This window comes from Camelus bactrianus, chromosome 16, assembly GCF_048773025.1.
Source record: "Camelus bactrianus isolate YW-2024 breed Bactrian camel chromosome 16, ASM4877302v1, whole genome shotgun sequence".
NCBI lineage: Eukaryota > Metazoa > Chordata > Mammalia > Artiodactyla > Camelidae > Camelus > Camelus bactrianus.
Genome location: NC_133554.1, coordinates 31,443,536 through 31,469,177, shown reverse-complemented (window position 1 = coordinate 31,469,177; position 25,642 = coordinate 31,443,536). Strand labels below are relative to the sequence as shown.

The following is a 25,642-nucleotide window of genomic DNA, read 5'->3' as shown; positions in this document are numbered from 1 at the left end:
AAAAGGGAAAACAAACAATATTTTGAGACAAACAAAAATGGAAATACAACAAACCAAAATTTATGGGATGCAGTAAAAGCAGTTCTAAGAGGAATGTTTACATTAAGAGGAAAGATCTCAAATAAACAACCAAACATTTCACCTCAAGGAACTAGAAAAAGAAGAAACTAAGCCAAAGTTAAGCAGAAAGCAGTAATACACATCAAATAGAGTAAGGAAATATAAAAGATTAATGAAACTAACTAACAGCTGGTTCATTAAAAAGATAAACAAAATTGACAAACCTATAGCCAGACTAACCCAGGAAAAAAGAGGACTCAAAATTGTAAATGAAAGAGGAGACATTATCACTGATACCACAGAAATAAAAAGAATCATAGGAGACTACTATGAACAGTTATACCCCAACAAAATGGACAACTTAAAAGAAATGGATAAATTCCCAGGAACATGACAACTTACTGTTACAGTAATTAAACAAGGAGGCAATTACACTGAGATGGCTCTATGCCTTGTAGCCTACATAGCAAACTAAAACCCAAGCCAGAGTCAGTACATTGGAATCTGAGAAAATGAAACTTAAGAACAGTTCCAAATGATGCAACTGCCTAAGATACAATTAATTCAAATAATTTCTTTACTTCACTTCTGTATCTTATCTATAAAAACCTTACCCCTAGCTCCTGTGGGTGGAGCACTTCTAAAACTACTTCTAGCTTGGTGCTGCGCAATTCTAATTGATGTTTACTCAAATAAACTCTTTGAAATTTTAATGTGCACTTTTTTTTAAAAAAAACACTTCTAAGATTGAGTCATGAAGATGTAGAAAATCTGAATAGACCAGTAATGAGTATGGAGACTGAGTCAGTAACAAACATCTCTCAACAAAGAAAAGCACAAGACTAGATGGTTTCACTGGAAAATTCAAGGAAGCATATAAGGAAGAAAAAATGTCAAGCCTCCTCAAACTCTTCCCCAAAAACTGAAGAGGAGAAATCACTCCCAAATTCATTTTACAAAGTCAGCATTACCCTGATACCAAATCTGGAGAAGAAAACTATAGTCCAATATCTATGATGAATACAGATACAAAAATTCCCAATAAAATTAATTCAACAGCACATTAAAAGAAGCATACACCATGATCAGGTGGGAAGTATCCCTGGGTTAAAAAGATAGTTCAAGTTACAGACATAAAAGGCATTCAAATCAGAAGGAAGAAGTAAAGTATCTCTGCAGAAGACATGACCTTATATACAGAAAATCTTAAAGACTCCACCTGAAAACTGTTAGAACTAATAAAAGGCTGCAGGTTAAAAAATCAACTTACAAAAATTAGTTGCACTTCTACACACTAACAACAAACTAGATGAAAAATAAAACAATAAAACAATCCCATTTAAAATAGCATAAAAAATACTTAGCAATAAATTTAACTATGGAGGTGGAAGATCTGTATACTAAAGACTATAAGAAACATTGATGATAAAAACTGAAGACACAAATAAATAGAAAGATATCCGTGCTCATGGATTGGAACATTTAATACCGAAAAAATGTCCATACCACCCAAAGTAATCTGCATATTCAATGCAATTTTCATCAAAATTCCAATGGCATTTTTCATAAAAACAGAAAAAAGTCCTAAAATTCATATGGAACCACAAAAGACCCTGAATAACCAAAGCAATTTTGAGAAAGATAAATAAAGCTGGAGGCATCACACTTTTCAATATGAAACTACATTACAAAGCTTTAGTAATCAAACATTATATACTGGCATAAAAACAGACACATAGACCAATGGAATATAATCAAGAGCCCAGAAACAAACCCATGAATATACAGTCAACTAATTTATGAAAAGGGAGTCAAGAATACTCAACAGAGAAAAGACAGTCTCTTCAATAAATGGTGCTAGGAAAACTGGATACTCACATGCAAAAGAATGAAATTAGACCTCTATTATTATACTACTCACAAAAATTAAGTCAAAATGGGCTAAAGACTTGTATAAATGTAAGGCCTGAAACGCCTAGAAGAAAACATAGTGAATATGCTCCTTAACACTGGTCTTGGCAATGATTTTTTGGATATGACACCAAGAGCACAAGAAAGGAAAGCAAAAAACAACTGGAACTAAATCAAACTAGAAAGCTTCTGCATGGCAAAAGAAACAATCAACAAAATGAAAAGGCAACCTATGCAATGGGAGGAAATATTTGCAAACTATGTATCTGATAAGGGATTATTATCAAAAATATATAAGGAATTCATACAATAGCAAAAAATTTTTTTAAATGGGCAAAAGATCTGAACAGAAATTTTTCCAAAGAAGATATATAAATGGCCAAAAGGTACATGAAAAGGTGTTCAACATTATCAAGGAAATGCAAACCAAAACCACAATGCGACATCACCTCACATCTGTTAGAATGGCTATAATCAAAAAGACATGAAATAAAAAGTGTTGGTGAGAAGGTGAAGAGGGAACCCTTCAATGTAAATTGGTACCATCACTATGGAAAACAGTAAGGAGGTTCCCCCAAAAATTAAAAATATAACTACTATATAGTCCAGCAATCCCACTTTAGGTATATAACCAAAGTAAATGAAATCACTATCAAAGAGATATCTGCACCTCCATGCTCACTGCAGCATTATTTACTATAGCCAAAACCTGGAAACAATTAAGTACTTGACAGAATAACAGAAAAAGACAATATAATATATATATTTATGGTTGACTATTAATCAGCCATTAAAAAAAGGAAATCTTGCCTTTTATGACAACACGGATGAAACTTGAAGGCAACATGCTAAGTCAAATAAAGCAGAAAAAGACAAATACTGTATGATCTCACTTATATGTGGTGGTTGCCAGATCTGGGGAACTGGGAGAAATGGATGAAGGTGGTCAAAGTGTACAAGCTTCCAGTTACAAAACGAGTGAATCCTGCAAATCTAAGGTACAGCATGGTGCCTACAGTTAACATAACTGTACTGTATACTTGAAAGTTGCTAAGAGTAGATCTAAAATGTTCTCACCACAAGACAAACAAAAAACCCCAATCATTAACTATGTTGAGATGATGGATGTGTTAACTAACCTTACTGTGGCTCATTTTGCAAAACATGCATATATCAAACCATGCTGTATACCTTAAAGTTAAACTGTTTTATATGTCAATTATATCTCAATAAAGCTGGAAACAAAAGAGAAACCAAAAAGGGAACCAACAGAAATAAAGAAATGTAATTTACATAAGAGTATAGAATATACTAAAATAGATTTACATGTACAGTTTTTTTTTCTTAAACATAAAAAAAGAATCAAAATTGAAATCAATACAGACTGACAGAAAGCAGGCTGGTATATGAACAAATTAGGACTCAGCCTAGAAGCCAGACTTGATAACTCTGTTTTTGACAGTATGCTCCATCCTATCTCCCCAAACCAGTGGTGATCCAAGGCAAAACAAAAACAAAACAATGAGATTTTTTTCATGAATCTACATTCATTTTATTTTCTTTTTAATTGAAGTATAGTCAGTTACAATGTGTCAATTTGTGGTGTACAGCATGCTTTCCACTTTCAAATGCCGGGATTATACTCTTCAGATTTGATGTAAATTAATCTGTATCTTATTTTAAAATATCTAGATAAACAAGATTATACTGTATAGCACAGGGAAATATATACGAGATCTTGTGGTAGCTCACAGTGAAAAAAAGTGACAATGAATATACGTATGTTCACGTATAACTGAAAAATTGTGCTCTACACTGGAATTTGACACAACATTGTAAAATGACTATGTAGCTCAATAAAAAAATGTTAAAAAAAATCAGTGGTACATGATATATTTTTTTAAATAACATTGGAAACTTTTTATTAGTTAGCTCCCTCTCTTTTTTTTCCCTCCCATTTTACTAATCCAAGGCCTCTGTAGATTTTCTAGAATGTATGTTTTATGGGACAGTTCTATAAAGAGTTTGGTTATGAATGACTTTATGAGGTAGTCTGCCAACAGCCATACAAACGAAAAACATGCTTATAGATTTAAAAACAACACTGATAGACACAAGCCTGTTGATACATAAGCAGAATTTTAAATTCAGCTATCTTTTCTCTGGGGATATTCTCTTACTAGGAGGAAGACTCTTCAATCTCTCACCTGGCTGATGGAATTCTGAAACTATGTGAGGGAAGGAGACCAGGAGGTTCCACTGCTCAGTGTAGCACCTTAGCCCCATTCTCCTCTGGGCTTAGGGTCCTTAGTTGTGAACTTCTCAAACTCAACTCCTCCAAAGAATAATCTCCTGACTTTTCTGTAAGGCTGATGGCAGTTTTCCAACTGCTCAAGGTGAAGGGGGTGAGTATGCAGGTGTCGGGGTAGGGTAGAGAGGGGTCTATCTCCCATTACAGATTTTCAGACAGTGCCCCCTGTTCTCAGCCTCCACCTGTGGTATATGGCACTTCCATGTTCTGAGTTCTTCAAGGGGTCCTGCAGACAAATCATGATCTGCCTCTTGCCTCCTCTATAGGGTCTGACCCTCCTCTCCTCTGTTAGGCCACTTAGTATTTCTTTTTGCTTCCCTTCTTCCTATACAAGTAGGAATACAGGCCTCATGCTTTCAAAGATGGAGTTCATATGCCTGTTGAGGTGATTTTCAAAAAAGCCTGTAAATAGGTTTACTTTGCTGTCTTAAAACCAGGAAGGGATTATTTTTGTAATATTTTAAGTTAAATAACCTTGAAATAGAGTCAACTCCTGTTCAAGGGCTAAATGCTGATGTTTGATGATAACTCCCAAAGGATAATACAATTGAAATCAAGAGCTCAAATGTTCGAGTAAATTAGACTACTACTTTTTCAAACAGAGCCTACACTTTCTCATCTCAACGGCTTTTTATCTTATACCTAGAAATCTATCCCCCCCCCCTTTTCTTTTAATGGTCTGCTCCAATTTCAGATCCTCTGTGAAGGCTTTGCAGATACTCTGTTAGAGGTGAATGCCTCTTTCCTGCATCAGGTTTTCATGAGGAAGAACTTTCCATAAACATAGTCCTGACTTCTCTGTACTTCTTTACTTATACAGAGTACTTATCTCAACCTATGTGACTACTTAATCTTAGAAGAATGAAGAGCAAACTTGGCTCATTTCTGTTTCCACCTTTTCAAAGTGTGGAGCAAGAATTATCCACTTTTTCAGGGCAAGACTCTCCCTTGCATAGGGAGGCCTAAGTCAATATAGCACTGCTTGGAGCCAGGTGGGTCTACCTAAAGGATTTCAGTTAAAAGGCACAATTTGACTCCCATACTGAAAGCTGTATCCTCCAACCTGGTCTCTGTTAGTAATAAAAGTGTTATTTTGACCCCAATGTGCCACTCCTGTTTTCTCCGTTTATTCAGAACTTCAGCAAGGATATGGATGCTTTACCTGAGACCTCTTCAGAAATCCAATAATCTCTAGGTAGACATGTTCTTCTACCTTCCTATAATCTAGAGTTTTACTTATAATTCTATTATACAGCTTAAACTTTGTCTCACTGTGTTAACTATCTTCTAACCTACTAGGCTGTAAGCTTTTAGAAAGCAGATTAACCACAGTGCCTTATACATAACAAACCATAATATACATATCTGTTGCACTGGCTGGCTGGAGCTAAATGTTACGTCAGGTTCTACTCATTCTGAAGTCACAGCAACCACATATCAAGATTGTTAAATTGCAATTAATCTTATAACTAAGATGTTGTTTTTCCTTATCAAATTTTCTCTACAATATTTCGGATCACTATCACCATTTCTGTTTTTGTCTATATTCTCTAGAATTTTTAAAAGCTAATTATACATCCTATAAATCTAAAATTGAAAATAACTCAGTTTACACTGAGATGAATTTAAATGAAATGGATAAAATCTAAGCTGATATCTCAAGATAAGCCTCTATAACATGGGACAAAGACAATAACAACTCGATTTCAAGGTATTAATATGTACCATTATCAGCGACTGTAGTGGTTAAAAGTAAGTAGTATATAAAATGATTAGAAGACATGGTCAAATTAGTGGTTGTGGTCACTTTTCTGCAGAATGAAAATTAGAAATTGAGAAAGTATGTTTTTAGTATAACTGGAACCAGGGGGGAGGGTATAGCTCATTGGTAGAGTGCATGCTTAGCATGCATGAGGTCCTGGGTTCAATCCCCAGTACTTCCATAAAAAAATAATAAACAAACAAACAAACCTAATTACCCCTCCCTAACCATCCCCACAAAAAAACCCAACAAAATTAGGGAACCAGAATCAGTTCTCTTCCAGAGGCAAAACATTTTCTGACATATACCTTAGCAACGTTCTCCTAGGGCAGTCTTACCCAGGAAATAGAAATAAAAGCAAAAATAAACAAATGAGACCTAATTAAACTTATAAGCTTTTGCACAGCAAAGGAAACCATTAACAAAACATAAAGACAACCTACGGAATGGGAGGAAATATTTGCAAATGATGCAACTGACAAGGGCTTAATTTCCAGAATACAGAAACAGCTCATACAACTTAAAAATAAAAAAACAAACAACCCAATTCAAAAATGGGCAGAAGACCTAGACAAGCAATTCTCCAAGGAAGATATACAAATGGCCAATAGGCACATAAAAAAACACTCAATATTGCTAACTAACAGAGAAATGCAAATCAAAACTACAATGAGGTATCACCTCACACCAGTCAGAATGGCCATCATTAAAATGATAAATGCTGGAGAGGGTGTGGAGAAAAGGGAACCCTTCTACACTGTTGGAGGAAATATAGTTTGGTGCAACCATTACAGAAAACAGAATGGAGATTCCTTAGAAAACTAAAAATAAGACTTACCATATGATCTAGCAATCCCACTCCTGGGCATATATATGGAGGGAACTCCAATTTGAAAAGATACATGCACCCCAATGTTCACAGCAGCACTATTTACAATAGCCAAGGCATGGAAACAACCTAAATGTCCACTGACAGATGACTGAATAAAGAAGATGTGGTATGTATACATATACAATGGAATATTATTCAGCCATAAAAAAGAATGAAAGAATGCCACTTGCTGCAACATGGATGGACTTGGAGATCACCATTCGAAGTGAAGTAAGCCAGAAAAAGAAAGAAAAATACTGTATGATAGCACTTATATGTGGAATCCAAAAAAAAAAAAAAGACAAATGAACTTATTTACAAAACAGAAACAGACTCACAGACATAGAAAACAAACTTATGGTTACTAGGGGGGAAGGCGGTGGGAAAGGATAAATTGGGAGTTCCAGATTTGCAGATGCAACTACTACATGTAAAACAGATAAACAACAAGTTTATACTGTATTACACAGGAAACTATATTCAGTATCTTGTAGTAACCCATAATGAAGAAGAATATGAAAAGGAATATATGTATATATATGAATGACTGAAACATTATTCTGTACACTAGAAATTGACACATTGTAAACTGGCTATACGTCAATTAAAAAATAAAATTGTGAGTTAAAAAAATCAGTTATTTTCTAAAATCTCAGATCAAAAATATACTCAGAGGTGATATTAGCAAATACGGTGGGATAAAGAATTTTGAAATCCCACCTCTCAATAAAAGTTAACCACCAAAACTGGCAAAATAAAATGTTTTTGAACTTCAGAAATTAATTGAATGCAACCATCCAAGGAGTGTAACGTTTAAGAACAAAGGCTGAATCTCAGTAAGAACAGAAAGTTTTGTGGCATTTTAAGTTACCCCAACCCCCAGATCAGCAGTAGCCTTGAAAATAACAGCTTGCATTGGTGGTAACTGAGGAAGCAGAACAGATTTCATTTTTAAAGTGTTGTAATCATTTGTCTTGACCGGTCTGGCTGCACCATGGAAGACTGGCTTAAATGGCCTGTCTCTATTTGGCCTGACTCAAAGAGGGCCTAGTGCTAAAGAAATTACCCAACTTTGTCCAAAACATTTATAGGCAAATATTTTAATCACTGCTGCCTAAGGAACAGATGATAGGTTGGGCAAACAACAGACTAACCAATGAACTTGAGGGAAAGGGCTAGAGAATGAGATGTCCTTAAAGGTATTGAAAAGTTTCAATACATTCCTGAGTATCTAGAAGGCCACATGCATGCCCAGGGTTTTGCACATGCTCAGGAAAGACCTGAAGAGGCCTTAAGCTGTCACTTCTGGTTGATCTTGAGGCTCTGCAGAAACAGGAAGTGAAGGCTAAGGCATAATTGTAAACTGCCTGGCTGAGTGTTGAAGGCATGCCCTAACATGTACAAAGAAGCCCTCAGCAAAGAAGGGAGAGAATTTCTGGTTCCAAGTGTTTAAGGAAATCTCTGTACACTCATTAGCTGACTATTAAGTTAATGGAAGAGAGATTTCAGTGGCCACACATGACAAAGAATACAGATTTAACAGAATTAGTTCAGAAAAAGACACTAAACAGACAAAATAAGCTGCATCAACAAATCCAGGAGAGGAAAGAACGTGATTTCTAGAGTTGCCACATTTTAATATTCAAAGTGTTTGGCTTTCAATAAAAAATTACAAAGCACGTAAAGAAATAATTTGTAAATCATACATATAAGGTCACACTGCTTTAAATGGTCATCTCAGCCAAAATATGAACTGATAAAACAAATTAGTTTGCCATAATTAGACACTGTATTGCATGTCAGTAATTACAAGTTGATACAATTTTAAAATAACAGATCCTTAATGTTTTATTGGACAAATACCATTATCTCTTTCAAAAATGTCTTCAGCCCTTTCTAAGTTTTTTAAGTTTAAATTGACTTAAACATATTTTAAGTCATAAATACACGGTCTACCTTTTATTTAGGAGTTCACCATTAGGTTTTCCCCCTCAACCCAAGAGTCTTTTTTTGTTTCCTCTACTTAAGAGTGAGGTCTTCCTCCTCTGCTGATCCATCACAATTTCCTATTCAGATATAAACAGAAAAACTGTAATTTTAAGAAACGTTAAGAAAATGGGGCATTCTGGTCTACAGTCTCTAGCAAGCACTTCTTTTCTTCCTTCCTGCAACGAGTCCTTTAAAAGGGTAGTCTTATTTTTAAAAGTTTTTTTATCTGTTTACCTCCCCTTTACCCTCAAAAATACCCCACAAAATTTTCTTCATCTGTGATCTTTTTTCTCACATCAAACCCAAGCATTCAAAAAAATCTTATTTGTTCCAACACAGAATATTTATAAAAACTGATGATATACTTGGCCACAAAGAAACTTTCAAAAACCTGTTATCATAAGCCACTGATATATCACACATATTACAATAAATTTAGAAATCGAAAACAAAATAGCCCCTCAAGATCAATATACCTGAAATTTTAACTACAGACAGGAAGAGCAGAGCTAAGATTAAAGCCCAGTCAGTCTTGTGCCACAGTTCTGCTCAAACCCTAAAGTCCTTCTAATTATTAGGCTCCAAGTCACTGTTACCCAAAGTGTGGTACTCACTTAGGAATCACTTTTATAATTTCTTAGATATGCAAATTCATAGGCCCAGGTGATTTGCCGGCTTTCCAGGTGACTGTTAAGTGAAATGAAGTTTGAAAACCACTTCTCTAAACCATGATTCTTAATCCTGGAAAAAATCTCTGCTTTGGACTCCTTATAATGTGAGATAATGAACACCTTATTGTTTAAGCCACTAAAAAGTTTTCCTATTAGTTGCAGCTGACAGTATCCTAGCTGGCTACAAAAATGAATACACAAAAATCAACACACGAACTTTATAGTTTCCTAATGATAGTAAATCCTATCATCCAGTTTCAAAATATATCCAGGACCCATTACTTCTTACACCTCCATCACAATCAACTTCATACAAGATACTACTATTACTTTTCTGAATGACTACAAGAGCCTTAAAGGCCAGTTATACACCACTTCTCTACAAAGCGAGAGTGATCCTTTCAAAACATGAATTATATCATGTTCCTCTTCTTTTCAGAACTCCCTATAGCTTTCCTTTCACAGTAAAATTCAGAGCTTAGGCCATTCATGATCTGCCCTGGTCTTCATCTACTCCATCGCTTTCTATTCTCACTCATACCTCTCTGACCATTTCCCTACCATGGTTACCCAACCTCACTATGATTTGGCCACAGAGACGTACCTGTTCACTCTGTTCTTAGAATACATCAGGCACACTCCCACCTTCATTTTTGCATTCCTTTGCCTGTAATGGTCTTATCTTGCTCCATTATTTCCTTAAGTCTGCTCAAACATTAACCTAACAGTGAGGTCTTCCTTAACTATTCTAGGTAAAATATGAACCATGTCCAGCTCCCTTCCTCTTTTTCCTGTCCCTCATTTCTGTCCATAGACTTCTAAGCATCAGACACATCATGTATTCACTTTTTAAAAAATCAGTTTCATGTAAATCTCCCTTAATTTTTTAGAAATTGATTAAGTCAATTTACAATGTTGTGTCAATTTCTGACGTACAACATAATGTTTCAGTCATACATATACATACATAGATTCCTTTTCATATTTTCATTATGGGTTACTACAAGATATTGAATATAGTTCCCTGTGCAGTACAGTATAAACTTGTTTATCTATTTTATGTATAGTAGCTAGCACCTGCAAATCTGGAACTCCCAATTTATCCCTTCCCACCCGCTTCCCCCCCAGCAACCATAAGTTTGTTTTCTGTATCTGTGAGTCTGTTTCCATTTTGTAAATAAGTTCATTTGTTTCTTTTTCTTTTTTCTTTTTTAGACTCCACACATAAGTGCTACCATGTGATATTTTTCTTTCTCTTTCTGCTTACTTCACTTCGAATGGTGATCTCCAGGTCCATCCATGTTGCAGCAACTGGCATTCTTTTTTCTTTTTATAGCTGAGTAGTATTCCATTGTGTATATATACATACCACATCTTCTTTATTCAGTCATGTTGATGGACATTTAGGTTGTTTCCATGCCTTGGCTATTGTAAATAGTGCTGCTGTGAACATTGGGGTGCATGTATCTTTTCGAATTAGAGTTCCCTCCGTATATATGCTCAGGAGTGGGATTGCTGGATCATATGGTAAGTCTATTTTTAGTTTTCTAAGGAATCTCCATTATGTTTTCCATAATGGCTACACCAAACTACATTCCTACCAACATTGTTGGAGGGTTCCCTTTTCTCCACACACTCTACAGCACTTATCGTTTGCCTTCATTAAATTTTAAACTCTATAAGGGTAGGATTTTGTGTTTTGTCCACTTTTATAACCTCAGCATCTATAACAATATTCAGGCACATAAAAAGTGATCAAATATTTTCTGACTGAATTAATGAATGAATATATGCAGGATCAATGAATGAAAATATGCAGAAATAAAAGGAACAAAAAAAACTGTGTAAGATCTTAAAGGAAGAACTCCTATCATATTCATGAATGTGAAGGAAAATATTATAAAGATATAAATTCCCTCAAATTAATGTATAAAGCCAATTAATTAATATTGAGGTACTGGCAATAAAAAAAAATAGATGAAAGAAACAGAATATAGTTCAAAACAGACCTCTGAGTTCATTTAATTACTTTTATGATAGAAATTGCATTTCAAAACCAGTGGGTAGAAGACAGACTAAATCATCTTAGAATAACTGGCTATCAAAATGGGGTGAAAGTTCAGTTAAAACTCTACCTTATAATATGAACTCCAGGTAGATTTAAAACTTAGGTTAGAAAAATTAATGTAACACATATGGAAGAATCCTTATAATCCTGGGATAGGGGACACTTTAAAACACACACATAAAGGAAACATAAAGAGACAAGCCCATTCAATGAAAACCTTTGCTAATATATGGTTAGTATTCAATATAAAGAATGCCTAAGAGGGATTTAAAAAGAAGACACAACCTAATTTTTAAAACTTGCGAAAGGTGAAACAGGCAATTTATGGAAGAAATACAATAATCAATAAAACAAGAAGACTAAGACAGGAAGACACTCAACTTCTCTAGGAATGAGGGAAATACAAAATAAAACAATAAAACAGTTTCCCTTCTATCACTGAAAAATTTTAAAGTAGGAAAAATCACATGTTGGTAAAGAAGCAGAGAAACAAATTCACTCCTACACAATGGGCCAAAACATAAATTAGGAAGGCAATTTGAAAATACCTAATAAATCTAATAATCATATAGTCCCTATAATCCAGAAAACCCTCTTCTTGGTATTTAACATAAAGGAACACTTGCACATATATAAGAACACTTATTGCATGTCTGTTTGTAATGCAAAGGAGAAAACCTAAAGGTCCATTAATAGCTAACTATACAAATTAAAATATTTAATATAATGGAATACCATGTAGCTGTTAAAAGAAATGTATCTAATAGATCTCTAAGACATAATGTAAAGTTTCAGACTGCCCAACACAGTATGAGACTATTCGTGTAAACACATACACAGAAAAGTGATGCTACGCAAAAAAGCACAGAGAAAGACTTGCAAGGACACTCATCAAGTTTAAAACTGGTTCCTATTTCTTTAGGTGGCGAGGATCAGGGTTATGGGAAGTATAAGGAGGAATTTTTATCATACTTAAAATATTTTAATTTTTAAATAAAAATGTATTCATATATTTCTTATGTAAATTAAAACTTATATTTTAAAAAGAGGAAAAAAGCAAGGTTCTGAATCTTGTATGATTTTGTTTGTCCAGTATAATTTTGTTTGTTCATTACATGAACATAGCCATACATACATAATTTTTTTAAAAATTCATATTAAGTAGTTAAGAGTTGTTCCACTGGAAAATGGTAGGGATGGAGGAATTACTTTTCACTTGAAACTCACTTTAAGGTGAATAGAAAATCATACTTCAATTCCTCTTTCAAGAACAAATACTAAAGCAACAATTTAATTTAACCCCATTTCCAGTCCCAAATCAGACCATAGGCCTATTCCTATAACTGTCTTACTTTTGCAAAACAGAAGTGGGCAGAAGAAAGACATGTTCTTGAAACACACTAAACTGAGGGACCTGAAGCTACTTCAAGACAGTCAAAGAGGTTGATGCTAAAGCTAACTTTGGCTAAAACAATGGTACACCTCAGAGATTGCATACCATTTAATCAGCCATAGTCCAACTTAGCCACAGCAAATAAAAGTTACACAAAAGTGTACTTACCTAGTTCTTGGTTAAGTTTTACTTAGACTTCAAGCTGATCATTTCCTTTTTAAGACTACCACTGCCAATAAACATAACAACTACCTACAAATACTATTTGGCAGGCTATGAACCTTCAAACTGAATGTGTATCCAGGCCTAATTCCACAGAAGAAAAACTTTGTTTCCAATTAAAACAGGGAGCACATATATTCTCCCCTGGTTCCCAGTCTAATGCTGAATTGAATCCTGTGGTTTTTCATTCTCATTTTAATTCATCTCCAAAACAGTACTGTTACTGGAAATACTGACAAAACTCCAACCACCTGACAACAGCCAGAACATGTAAAGCACAGGACTAAACTGGAGCCTAGGTAGGTATGTAGTATTGTCAAGACTAAAAAGGTAATGTAATGAGTTAATTACACATTTCTTTTGAATATATACTTGATGGCTGTTAGTAGGGTCAATAGATCTCGGCCATAACTTCAAAACCCTCTTTCTTTTTTTTTATTTATAGGATCATTTTTAATGCAAATTTCACAGTGTTGAAATAATTTCAACACTCTAGAAGATGGTAATACTGTTTCTTGGTATTCCTTCTGATATTAAAATTTTTTTTGATTCTACTAAACCTACTTGATTGTTGGATTTTTAAATATGTTTATTAATAAAATGCTATATCCTAAATTTTTATTATTTTTCACTCAACAACAGTGTACTACTACCTTTCTTATATATATTATATATAGAATATCAAGAAACAATATTACCATCTTCTAGAGTGTTTAAATTATTTCAATATATAGTATATTACTACCTTTTCTTATTATTAAAGAATAATGTATTGTGTGAAATTGAGTAAAATGCTGCCCAGGCTTTATATATCAAGCCTAAGAACAAAACTTGCAAAGAGGCTGAATATGAAGCCTTATAAACTTATATTCAAGGTTCTACAAATACTTATTATATAACTCACTCTTAGTCTTCATGAGGAAGAATTATAGTAAAGAAGGTAATCAGATCAATATTACTTAATACATGAATGATATACTACTAGCTTTTGTCACAACTGTAATTTATTACACAGGTATCTGAAAGGAATTTGCTACCTGGTATGGTTTATATAGAATATTTGTTCATGGTTTTTTAAGAGTTACTTTAGTTGGCTAGTAAATATGGCTAATAAGCCAAAGTACAGGTTCAATGCCTTACTTTGCAGTCCCCACAAAATTAACTTTGCTCAATTCCATGGCCACCAACTCACGTGTCAGTCTCAACCAAGTATCTTGTAAATGCCTGCTAAGGATCAAAAGAAGAACAATGGGTAAATTGTTAAAAACAACTCAATCTCAGTCAGCATACCCTAGAGGCAAGTATAACAGACTTCAAGTCAATGGATTAAAGTTCTGGTTTTTATACTTAGCTATTTAATAATGGAAAAATAACAGCTTTTCAGAGCATCTGCTCATCTATAAAACAGCAGAGAAATATCCTCTATCTAACATAAAAGATTTTTAAAGTTCAAATGAAATTATAAATGGGAACATCCTCTTTAATGTGTAAAACACTACATTAATTTATTAGTTGAGATAGTTCAAAATATGTCTTACTGAAGAGAGGTTTGCCAGATGCTCTACATATATGTAAGGGTCAGCATTATTCAGTCATTCATAAATTCCTTAACAAACTTATTATTTGCTTTTAAAAAAATGGAACAATATGTGTATAACTACACACTACATAATGAATTCCTGGAACTACTGGTAAAAGTGTTACTTTCCTGTTACTTTTTTTCTAACCTTGTTTAATTTCTGTTTAAATCTCTGAGGAATGTCTAGCTTTAGACAGGAGCAGTTACTCTGATTCGTTTCATCATTTGTAGTCCTATTTTGTTTCCCTATGGATGTATCAGTAAAACCAAAGAAATTATTGATGAAAACATGCTTATCTTTTCCCTGAGTAGTTCCTGGTAGACATGGAGAGAATACACAGAGAAATAATAAGTAATTTATACTTGTACTTTTAAAAAATAAATTCTTACACCTGACAGTATAATGTTAACATTTTTTTAAAAGCAGGGTGGGGTACAGCTCAAGTTGTAAAGCACATGCTTAGCATGCACAAGGTCCTGGGTTCAATCCCCAGTACCTCCTCTAAAAATAAATAAATCTAATTACCTCCCCCCACCAACCAAAATTAAAAATCATTAAATAATATAAAAACAAAAACACCAGGGTCAATGGAATTTGTTTTCTTTCAATAACACTAAATAAAATGTAATGCATCTCATATGAGGATCACAGAAATTACAAATGCTTTTCATGAAACTGGTTCTTACTTCTCTCCCATACATCTATCACTACATTTATCAGAACCTACTAAATTATTTTTCTCATGCAGCTTTCTTCTTAACCAGGCTACACACTCCCTGAGGCAGAGACAATGTTTTGGAGTGGCTTTATACCTTAATAGTATCAGTATCTGATCTATAGTTGGTGCTTAATAAAATCTAAACAGATAGGTAAGGAACTCCTACCAATAGCATGTCCTGGTTTTCTATACAGAGATTTTTGGAGCCCTAGACAAGGTCAGATAAGCTTTGCTGAGTTCCCAGACACATTTTGTTCTTGATAGTTTGAAAGGCTATCTAGTGTGATGAGGCGGTTTCATGAGCGAAATTAAATGTATTTGATCATGTAAAATGTACAAACTGTAAAGTAACTTTATTTCAGGTGCTGTACATTAGATATTGCTCTTGTTTCTAGGGCTAAAACTACTAAGATAGGACAGAAACTTAAGAAGAGGTATTGGTTTTTATGCTGTCAAATTCATGGTATGTAAATCTATTTCCCCATGGAGTTCAGGTTGCAAATACCAGTTACCTTTGCATCCCTTATCCCAGTGTTTCAAGGGATTAGTATTGCACAAACAACTTCACTGGCAATTCTGATTAGCCATTCAGGTTGTTACTTCTTATCTAGTATGGAATTCAGTTGTCATAAATGAAATTTAGTTTCATTTATTCCTCCTTAATGATGTTCATTTAACTCAGGGAGAACTATTAAAAAGTTAAGAGTTCTAGGTTTAATCTGTTTGATTTTTATTGAGGTGTAATTAGCATACAACACTATATTAGGTTTAATCTTTAACTACCATTAATTCAGTTTGTACTAAGATAGGGAAACAGATATTGGAAATCTTATTTTAGAGATGTACAAAGAGAAGTGGTTTTCCCCAGTGTTCAGTGTGTGTTCACAGCTGCACCAACATTAGGTCCCCTGAGATCTTGATTCCTATATTTAAGCCAAACTTCTCTCTCTGGACCAGAAACTGATGAGCTCAGATGAAATTTATGTCATTTAGGGCCTATAATCCACCTTTTCAGGCATATAATCTAAATACAATTATTCTTTCTTAAGGAATGTGTTGACCTCAGTAAAACTGCATTTTTTGTTGTTGTGTAGATCTAGATTTGGGAAGCTGCTTTTGTGTAACTCCAGTCAGCTGTGACTAAGAATACTGAGTATTAAGTCCCTTACCTTCCTGAAGTTACCATTCATAATATGTTAGAAATGTTACAGTATTAAATAAATGCTTTAACTTATCAGAGGAGACTACCAAAATATATCAAGTTTCTTTCCTACAAATGGATTACAGAAATAAGTTATGATGTGATTTTTGCAACATGAGTGTCCTTACATGAAGGAGATGTATATAGTTTTCTTAAAATCTGATAATGATGAGTCTGGGGAAAGGATATTTAGCAGTGTGGTGCTCTTTTTCAAAAATAAATGCACTCTATTTACTTGTGCATGTTCAGTCACGCCATAGCTTTTTCCCCACAAATCAGAGAAGGAAGAATGACCAGTTTCCGGGGTAAAAGCTGACTGATCTAGTGTTTTAAATGTCAACTTACAATTTGGTGCCAGATTCCCATTTTAGGAGACATTTATCCACATTTGCCTAACAATGAATATAATAATGGTTGCAGAATAAACTCCAGATTGAAAGACTATTAAATTATTACTGCTCAGTTACACTGATTAAAATTCATAGGTTTCTTGTTTAATAAACCCAATATATAAAACTGAATCAGATGAAAAGAGATAATTAGTTATATTCTCTCCTTTATAATAGAATTTTTCCTTTAAATAGTAAATTCCTTTAAAGCATTTAAAACAATGATTTACAAAAAGTCTATTTAAAAACACCTCCACTCAACAAATATAATAATAGGCATCAGTTATTGAACACTTACTGTATGATACACCATTTGCTCGATGGTACAAAAACCATCATAGAATTTAATCTTCACAATCTGGTACAATACATTTATACCCATTTTTTAGATACTGAAAATTTGAGACTCAGAGAGATTAAATTACATGTCTAGGGTCACACAGATGGTAAGTGGTAAAGCCAGGGTTCAATTCAGACTTCCAAGCTGATGCTCTTAAATAGATTCTATACATAAATATATAAATTCCATAAATCCTAGGATATTGAAATCATAGCACACTAAACTCCAAGATATCACACAATCATATTCATTCCACACTCCCTTTGCAAAGGTCATTTGGACAGACATAGCGTATTTGTATACACATATACATGTACATATGGTATACATGTACATATGGTATACAAATATACCATAGTTTTTGTTTTTTTCTTCTTCCAGTGCCTGCCCCAATTTTTATCAAAATTCAAGGCAAAAACAAGCAGGAGTCCAAAACAGAATGTAGGTTAAGGTCACAAAAGCTAAATGTTTTGTGTTTACTAATACTTATAAGCAAAGAAATGTAAGAGTATCGACCATAAATTAAATGTTTAATCTCTAATCTACAGCAAGTTGGGGGATTTATTTACAGAGAATCATAGAATTTCCATGCTAGAAGGAACCTTAGAGTTGAGAAAACGGAGGTCCAGAAAAGCCACATACCCAAGGTCACATAGATACCAGTGTGTATACACACATACACATAAAATACATATACATGTACTTATTTCATAGTTCAGAAACTATTTCCCCCTGTAAAATCCTAGAGACATCACCTTAATGTTTTCATTCTCTCCTACTCAAATTAATTTTAAAATTAGAACATTAAAACATATAGGGGGGAGGGTATAGCTCAAGTGGTAAACCAGGTGCTTAGCATGCATGAGGTCCTGAGTTCAATCCCCAGTACCTCCATTAAAAAAAAAATTACATAGATAAACGTAATTACCCATTCCCAAAAAAGTAAAAAATAAATATATAAATGATCTGGCTCAAAAAATAAGATTTATAGTTAACATTAAAACATTAATTTGCAGGGAACTGTAGATCCCTTTTATTTTCTTTCCCCTACCCGCCTTGAAAAAGGAAAAAAGAAAACAAAAAACCCCCCAAATCTGGCTCTTTGTTGGTAACTGCAGTTCAGCATTCAGGGAATTGTCAATGTCCTTCTCTGGGCCTAACCTGTCAACCAAGGACGCCATAAGCATACGCTACATTTAAAAACCTGTCTTAAACTAGAAATTTTACTGCTTTCTTTTTGCCTGTCCTTCCTGCCACATAAATTCCCTCACTCTGCACATAGTAAAGCAAACTCAAAGCACCCAGAATAGCTATCTATACCTATGGCATATTCTTATTATTCCAAATTATGAGTAAAACTGAGAATGCTTTACCATTTTTCACTTTTAAATGATTATGAAATTGTATCTGTCTGCATCCTCCAATTGATCAGAAAGTTACACACACCAACAAATAACATAATTGCTGGTACATCTGATTATGTAAAATTGGGCAGGCAATAGATATACTGCCAACCTTCACCTCCATGTAATTAGATATGATTTCTGTCTTAGCACCAAAGTAATGCATAAGATCAATTTACTATTTACTTTCACAGTGTTCTATTTCCCTTTTTTAGTTTTTACTAGAAATTCCTGGGATCAAGGACAAAGATGACAGAAAACATTGCCAATATCTGTTTCATAACTGACTAAATCCTTGTCTACCATCATTTAATAGGTAACTTTTACCTCTTAGCAACTTAAAAAACAGCAAAAGTGGATTAGTTACATTTCCACCTGATTATAACTGTCAGACATGAGGCTTATTAAAGCCAACAGAATATCATAAAATCTAATTGGAGGAAATATGATTAAGGAATAAAGAGGTTACTTACCTATAGCTATAAATCACATGCCTGCTAAATAGTTATTTGATATGTGCTGAAAATAACTACCCAGCAAAGCCATTCTTTTAAACAGAAATAGTCTTCAAAAGCAAACGCAAATTTGTTTTGGATTTATTAGGCACGAATACTTATCTTTCTTTTTAAAGTTATGTAATTAAGCAACATGAATCAAACACAAATATTGCTGCATAGTTCAATACCACCACCTATTGTTAGTTGCTATTATGTTAAAATCTTTTATCAAATAGATTCAAGTGCATTAAGACATAAAACTATGAAACCACTATTGGATGCCTTCATTTTTCTGAGGCAATTTTTGGATGGGGGTCTCATATAAGAATTCACCAAGTCTGGGATATCAAATAGGAAAACAGTATAAAGAAAACTATGCACAAGCAGCTAAATTTGGTCAGTTTAGGGGCATTCTTTCTTCTTCCCCCGCTCCCCCCCGGATTGTCCTGATGTAACGGAATATTTTATTTTGAACATCTAAAAATACCCTTCCAAAACCACAGTACTAGTTAGATTACTGAAATTTTTAATTTAGCTTCCAATCTGTCACCAGTTGGGAAACAGTAATCTAAGGGCTAGGAATAACAAAAGTACTCATTAATTTGCAAGAAAAATGAGACCAAGATTTGAAAAGGACAACTCTGGGGATGAAAGTAGAAGGATTTTAAAAATTAATATTAAAAACACTGACAGTAACAGCTAAAACCGACTAATGACCTAGAACATGAGGATATAAGACTTTAAAAGTGGATACTTAAAGAAAAAATAAGAAAAAAAGAAAAAAAAAGAAAAAAAGTGTGGATACTTACAACAGAAATACTGATTAAATAAATGAAAATTTTCAATGTAGAAATAGATTACATCTAAGAATGTAGGACTTAAATATTAAGAATACATTTTGTAAAGTTTCTGCCAAGCTGAAAAATTTTAAAGAGTTAATGGAGAGCATAATTTTCAATACACAATGGTTTGTCTTATGTAGACTGTAGCAAGACACAAACATATGTTGATTTTTAAATAATGAATGACTACAATGTAAGAACATGATGTAATGTACTGTGCTTCAAAAGGACCTGGATTATACAATAAAAAAAATCAGTAACACTATTCATCAAGGACAGACTAAACTAGCCTAAAAACCCTATACCTCTAATTTGGATTTTCTATAGTAATATCAGATATTTGCCTTCAAACCAATCTCTGAAGTGTTAAAAACAAAATTCTTTAGTTTTACTAGTACCTTTTCTAACTGGAAGGCCTTTCAAGTAGTGAAATGATTCTCACCCACTTAAAATATATATAACATTTCCACATGCACCAACTTAGAAAATACGGTTATTTACTATGCAGAATGTTCTTCAGATTAGAAGATAAAAGCTTAAGGGAGAAAAAGGTTCATTACTGCAGTCTAAACTGTACTGTGCGACTGAGTCTACAAACTTTAACAAAATATTCAGGTGGCTGTTTCAGAAGAAATAGCCAAGGAAATATGGTCCTCTGCTTTTATTGAAAAATTACAGATTCATAGGATTCTGGAACAAAAAGAACCTTAATAACTGATTAACTCCCGTCCTGCAGAGGAGGAAAATGACCAAATCAGAAAAGAGAAAAGAGGTGAACAAAGTAATAGCTAGTTGGTGGCAAAAATCAAAATTAACTCCTAATGGAATTTGGGATTAGCAGATACAAACTAGAATATACGAAATAGATACACAAGTCCCTACTGCATAGCACCTGGAACTATATATAATAGCTTGTAGTAACCTACAATGAAAAAGAATATGAAAAGGAATATATATATATATGACTGAAACATTATGCTATACACAAGAAACTGACACAACACTATAGTTCAATTAAAAAAACAATTAACTAATATCCAGTTCTCTTAACTCCCAATGCAATATGTTCTTTCTGCCATAAAACATTTTATGATTTCTCTTATTTTTGGACATATTGAATCAATAAAATAAAGCAGGCAAAGAAATATTACAACCTAACCATACAAACTGTAATATTACAGATTTATTAGAGCAGCAGTGTGGTATAATGAGAAACAATAATAAGCAGGGATTCAAAATACTCAAATTGGAACTTATCACACTTCCTAGCTATGTGAGTCTTAACATCTCCAGGCACTGATTAAACTGTAAAACAATATGTGAATGTCAGTTAATGTTACCACTGTAACCTTTTTTTTTAAAAGTTATGCATTTTAATAAACCCAAATAAGACAGATTTTTTTTCCACCAATAGTACTAAATTCTTATAACAGAGCTACTAAGAGTATGGCAAAGTGGAGAGGCTTAACTGAAAATAAAATCTAAACTTGGATTCAAAGTCTAGCCTAGATATTTACATGTGTCTGTCATTAGTTTCACTATGTTAAGATAGCACTGGTTAACAGTACTTAAAATGAAGGATAGCTCCATTCCCTTGGTAGCAAAGATGAATTAAATACACTGGATAAAGAACTTTAGGAAAGCTTTTTCCATACATTTCATGGGCTTTTATGCTATATTATGCTTCAAACAGAGCAGAATGATAGAGTGGAGGAAAAAAAAATGCAGATTGGAATCTTGCCTCCCCCACATACTAGCTGTGCAACTTGAATACTTCTCAGGCCCTAGCTTTCCTAAAAACAGAGTTATGAGAATTAGAAGTAATTGAGGTAAAACATCTAGTTCAGTGTGCCTGGCATACAGGACACATTTAATAATCACTATTTAATTGAAAGGAAAATATCAAAATTTGCCACAAAACAAAGTGTACTACAAGTAATAAAATAAAAAATATTTGAATGGTGAATTTCAATTAGAAGACTAAAACAATCCAGTGCACGTTATCTTAACTTACGAGGGTTATTACTGTATAGATTGTATGCCAAAGTGAAGAAAAAAGCAAAGAACAACAGTAATTTTCACACTTCTCTATCTTTTTTTAACTCTTTTCTCCAACAGTCATCTACTTGGCTATTCTACAGGATGCTACAGAGCTGGCTAACAGGTACTCTTCCCCCTAGATTTTAACCTAAAAAAATTTTTTTTCCTACAGTTCTACCTGAGTGTGAAATTTAAAGTGTGTGGCCTCTAGTTACAACATCCAAAGGTGTAATACACAGAATATTCCCTATAAAAAGATTTTAATGAGTCAAATAAAAAAAAAGCTTGTTATCTTTCCCCAGAAAACAAATGTGGCTAAGAAAAAGAAAACCTCTCACTTTTTGTATTAACCATAACTAATCTGAAATTAGTTGTTACATATTTGTTATAGAACTTTCCTGCACTCACAAAAATTCTCAGAACTATCTCCTTACAATCATAAAATTATCAGTCCTTTAAAAAGCCTTCTGTAATTTTGAGATTTAAAAAAATGTGATGTAAATGTTTCAGATTTATCTTATCTACAACTTTTATCCATTGAAAATAAATATTTTAAATGTTTTCAATGAATTAGCAGTAAGTTTATTACTTCATAAGAAACCAAATAGTTTATTGTTTTACTACCTGTAAATTAGGTTATTAAGAGGTAAATGATTTTAAAAAATACTCAGATAATGAAACTCATTAAAAATATCATTTCAGCCCCTTCTCATTTGTATTCCAGCAGGAACACTTCACATCATAGTAAAAGTCTTTCTGTTTATAAATAAACACTATAATCAAGAACACTGCAGAAGGAGGGGTTCTTCCTCCCTCATTCTTTTTCATCTTCTCAGACACCTTAAGAAAACTTTAGCTGCCAGTTATATACCAATCAAGGTAAACAGACATGTTGAATAAAGCAATAAATTATCTTATTATTTTAGTACCACCCACACAGATAAAAATGTAAAATAATTATAAAAGTGGGATATAGAAATGCAACTTTAAAGCACATACTACAAAAAACTCTTTCCAACAATTACTCACACAACCTGAAAGTAAATAGAAAAATGATAAAAAGCTGACTGCAATGGCAGAAGGCTATCCTCCACTCAAACCTTCAGTATTTGGTTTCCCTTTGAAGATTCCTATTCAGTAAATGTTTATTCAGTAATTTTAATGACAGTCTGGACTTTTACAGTAGAACTGAATATGAAACCATCATAAATTAAGTGTATTGGGTCTCTCTACATTAGGGCAACATAAAAGTTCTATTAAAGTAGACACCAAAACATACCTAATATAATACTTTCTTCCCACTGAAACTCTAAGGAGACCAATTCCTTGATTTTCTCCTGCAACAGTAACACTGTAGCTCTGAATTTAAACTCCACCCAACACTTCCTGTCTTGATCTTTGTGGGTAAATTAAAATACTTTTCCCATAAGCGTAAAAAGAAATCAAAGAATAGACTAAATTGAAGGCCCTTAGGTAACAATTTCACCCTCTGCACCTACTTGGCAAGTTTCCTGAAACTTTCGTCTTACAATTTCATCCTTCAAATGGAAATGAAGAAAAATACCAAGTGAGATGTACACTGAGCTGTGAGTGATCCCAGGTCAGCCTGATTCTCTGCGCAAAAAGGCCAGATAACGTTTACGCTTCTTGTTGAAGAAGTTTTTCTCTCTCTTATCCCCTTAATTAACCTTCCTGTATATTACTATACTACTGTAATTCATCTGCAGTTAACAATATTTCACTTTCCAAAGGAATCACTTCTCGACAGAGATTATACTCTCTAAAGACACGTTCAAATGTTTATTTCCTCATCCATTCCTTAATTCCTTTACTATAAACCTCTCTCGCCCAGAGGCATAAAAGTTCTTAGAGACAAAGAGACTTGAATGGATTTCCTTATGTCTCTCAGACATTCGTCCCAATCTCAAAGCCTGTACGTATCTAAGAGTTCCCAGAAACAATGAGCTACAAAAGTACAGACCAAACGGGAAAGAAGAGGAAGTATCAGAACAATACCCAAACCAAACACAGCACCGAAAGCCCGTGGTCGTCTCTATCGTCTCAGTATACACCCCCACTTCCCTAGCTTAACCAAGGTCTCTCAAGCTCGGAGAAAAGACTCCCTGGCCCATAACTGCCCATTTGCTTCACAAAGAAGGTGGCAGCAAGAAAAGCAAGCTCCCTCCGTCGATCGGAGCTGTGATACTTTTTCTGCTGGGTGGAGGGTGGCAAGCCAAGGGTTGTGTAAAGAATGGAAAGCTGAATGATACTAGGGGGAGGGGGAATTAGGGCGCCGGAGCTAATCCTCTGCCGGGGCCCGCTGGTGGAAGGGGCAGGAGGCGACCAGCCGGGAGGACTAAGAAGCCCGGCTGTACTGGGCTTTCGGGTCGCGAGAAAGGGGAGAGAAGTCTGGCAGCCCCAGCGGTCGGTGGGTGACGGTGCCCGGCAAGGGAGGAGGCTCAGTGCGGAGCGAATTTTTCGGGGCACAAGAGCTGTAATCACCTTCCTCATGCCGCCCTAACCAACCCCCTCCCCCAAGCTCACACCTCAAACCTGCTCTTGGTCACTCCGTTCACGTCCCTCCTCATGGGGCCGGCGGGTGCGGCCGGGGCCGGGCGCTACGGCTTGCAAAGACTGGGAGCCCCGGACAGGCCCGGGAGTTCCGGCACCGGGAGGAGGCCGAGGAGCAGCGGGCAAGGGCCGTCGGCGGGGAAGGGAGACCTCACGACTCCGGCGGGGCCTCCTCCGCCTCCCGCGACGGCGGCGACGACTGCTCGTCGCTAGATCTTCTCTCTCCTCAGCCTCAACTTCAACCCAAAACAAAAACACTCCCCACCTGCCAGCAACGCCGCTCCTCATTGGGCAGAGCCGCCCGGGCCTCAGAACGGCGCTGGGAGGGGGAGGAGGAGGAGGAGCGCGCGGCGGCGGCGGCGGCAGCGGCGGCGGCGGCGGCGCGGGACCACCCTTCCCCCACTCCCGGGCGCAGACGGAGACTGTCCACCCGGGAGCAGCGGGAGCGCGGCGGCGGTAGCAGCGGCGCGAGCCCGCTCTCGCCTCCAAGGCAGGCAAGACCACTGCGAAAAGGAGAGGCAGGGAAGTGCCTATATGTCTGTGTGTATTCGTGTATGGGAGGGGCTTTGGGGCGGGTGCGAGTGCGCGCGTGCTCGCCGCCTGGTGAGAGAGGAAAGGACAACTGCACACAGCACCCGTGCCCCCTCTTCCCCCGTCTGCTGGCAAACAGCACGCAACAACCCACTAAGCACTTCAACTGTCTGTCTTGTCCTCCTAGCCCTCTTAAGTCTTGTCGCTTCCCCGGTAGCCTGTGCTGGCACACATGTCCTTCCCAGCCACCCAGCTCCCTTCCCCTATCACTC

General features: G+C 35.2%; 1 protein-coding gene across 3 annotated transcripts in view; it reads right to left on the bottom strand.

Moving 5' to 3' along the window:
* FBXL20 (F-box and leucine rich repeat protein 20) overlaps positions 1 to 25,642 on the bottom strand; it is a 91,605-nt gene that overhangs the window by 65,050 nt on the left and 913 nt on the right. Inside the window, exon 1 of one of the 3 annotated variants that reach the window (XM_045520757.2) lies at positions 24,822 to 25,636. The exons of 1 other annotated variant lie outside the window; for it this stretch is intronic. In XM_045520757.2, the coding sequence (XP_045376713.2) occupies positions 24,822 to 25,127 (306 nt within the window). In that variant the 5' untranslated portion in view covers positions 25,128 to 25,636. Of the gene's footprint in view, positions 1 to 24,814; positions 25,637 to 25,642 lie in introns of those variants that run through there. One more of the 3 variants, XM_010960486.2, reaches the window with a different exon arrangement.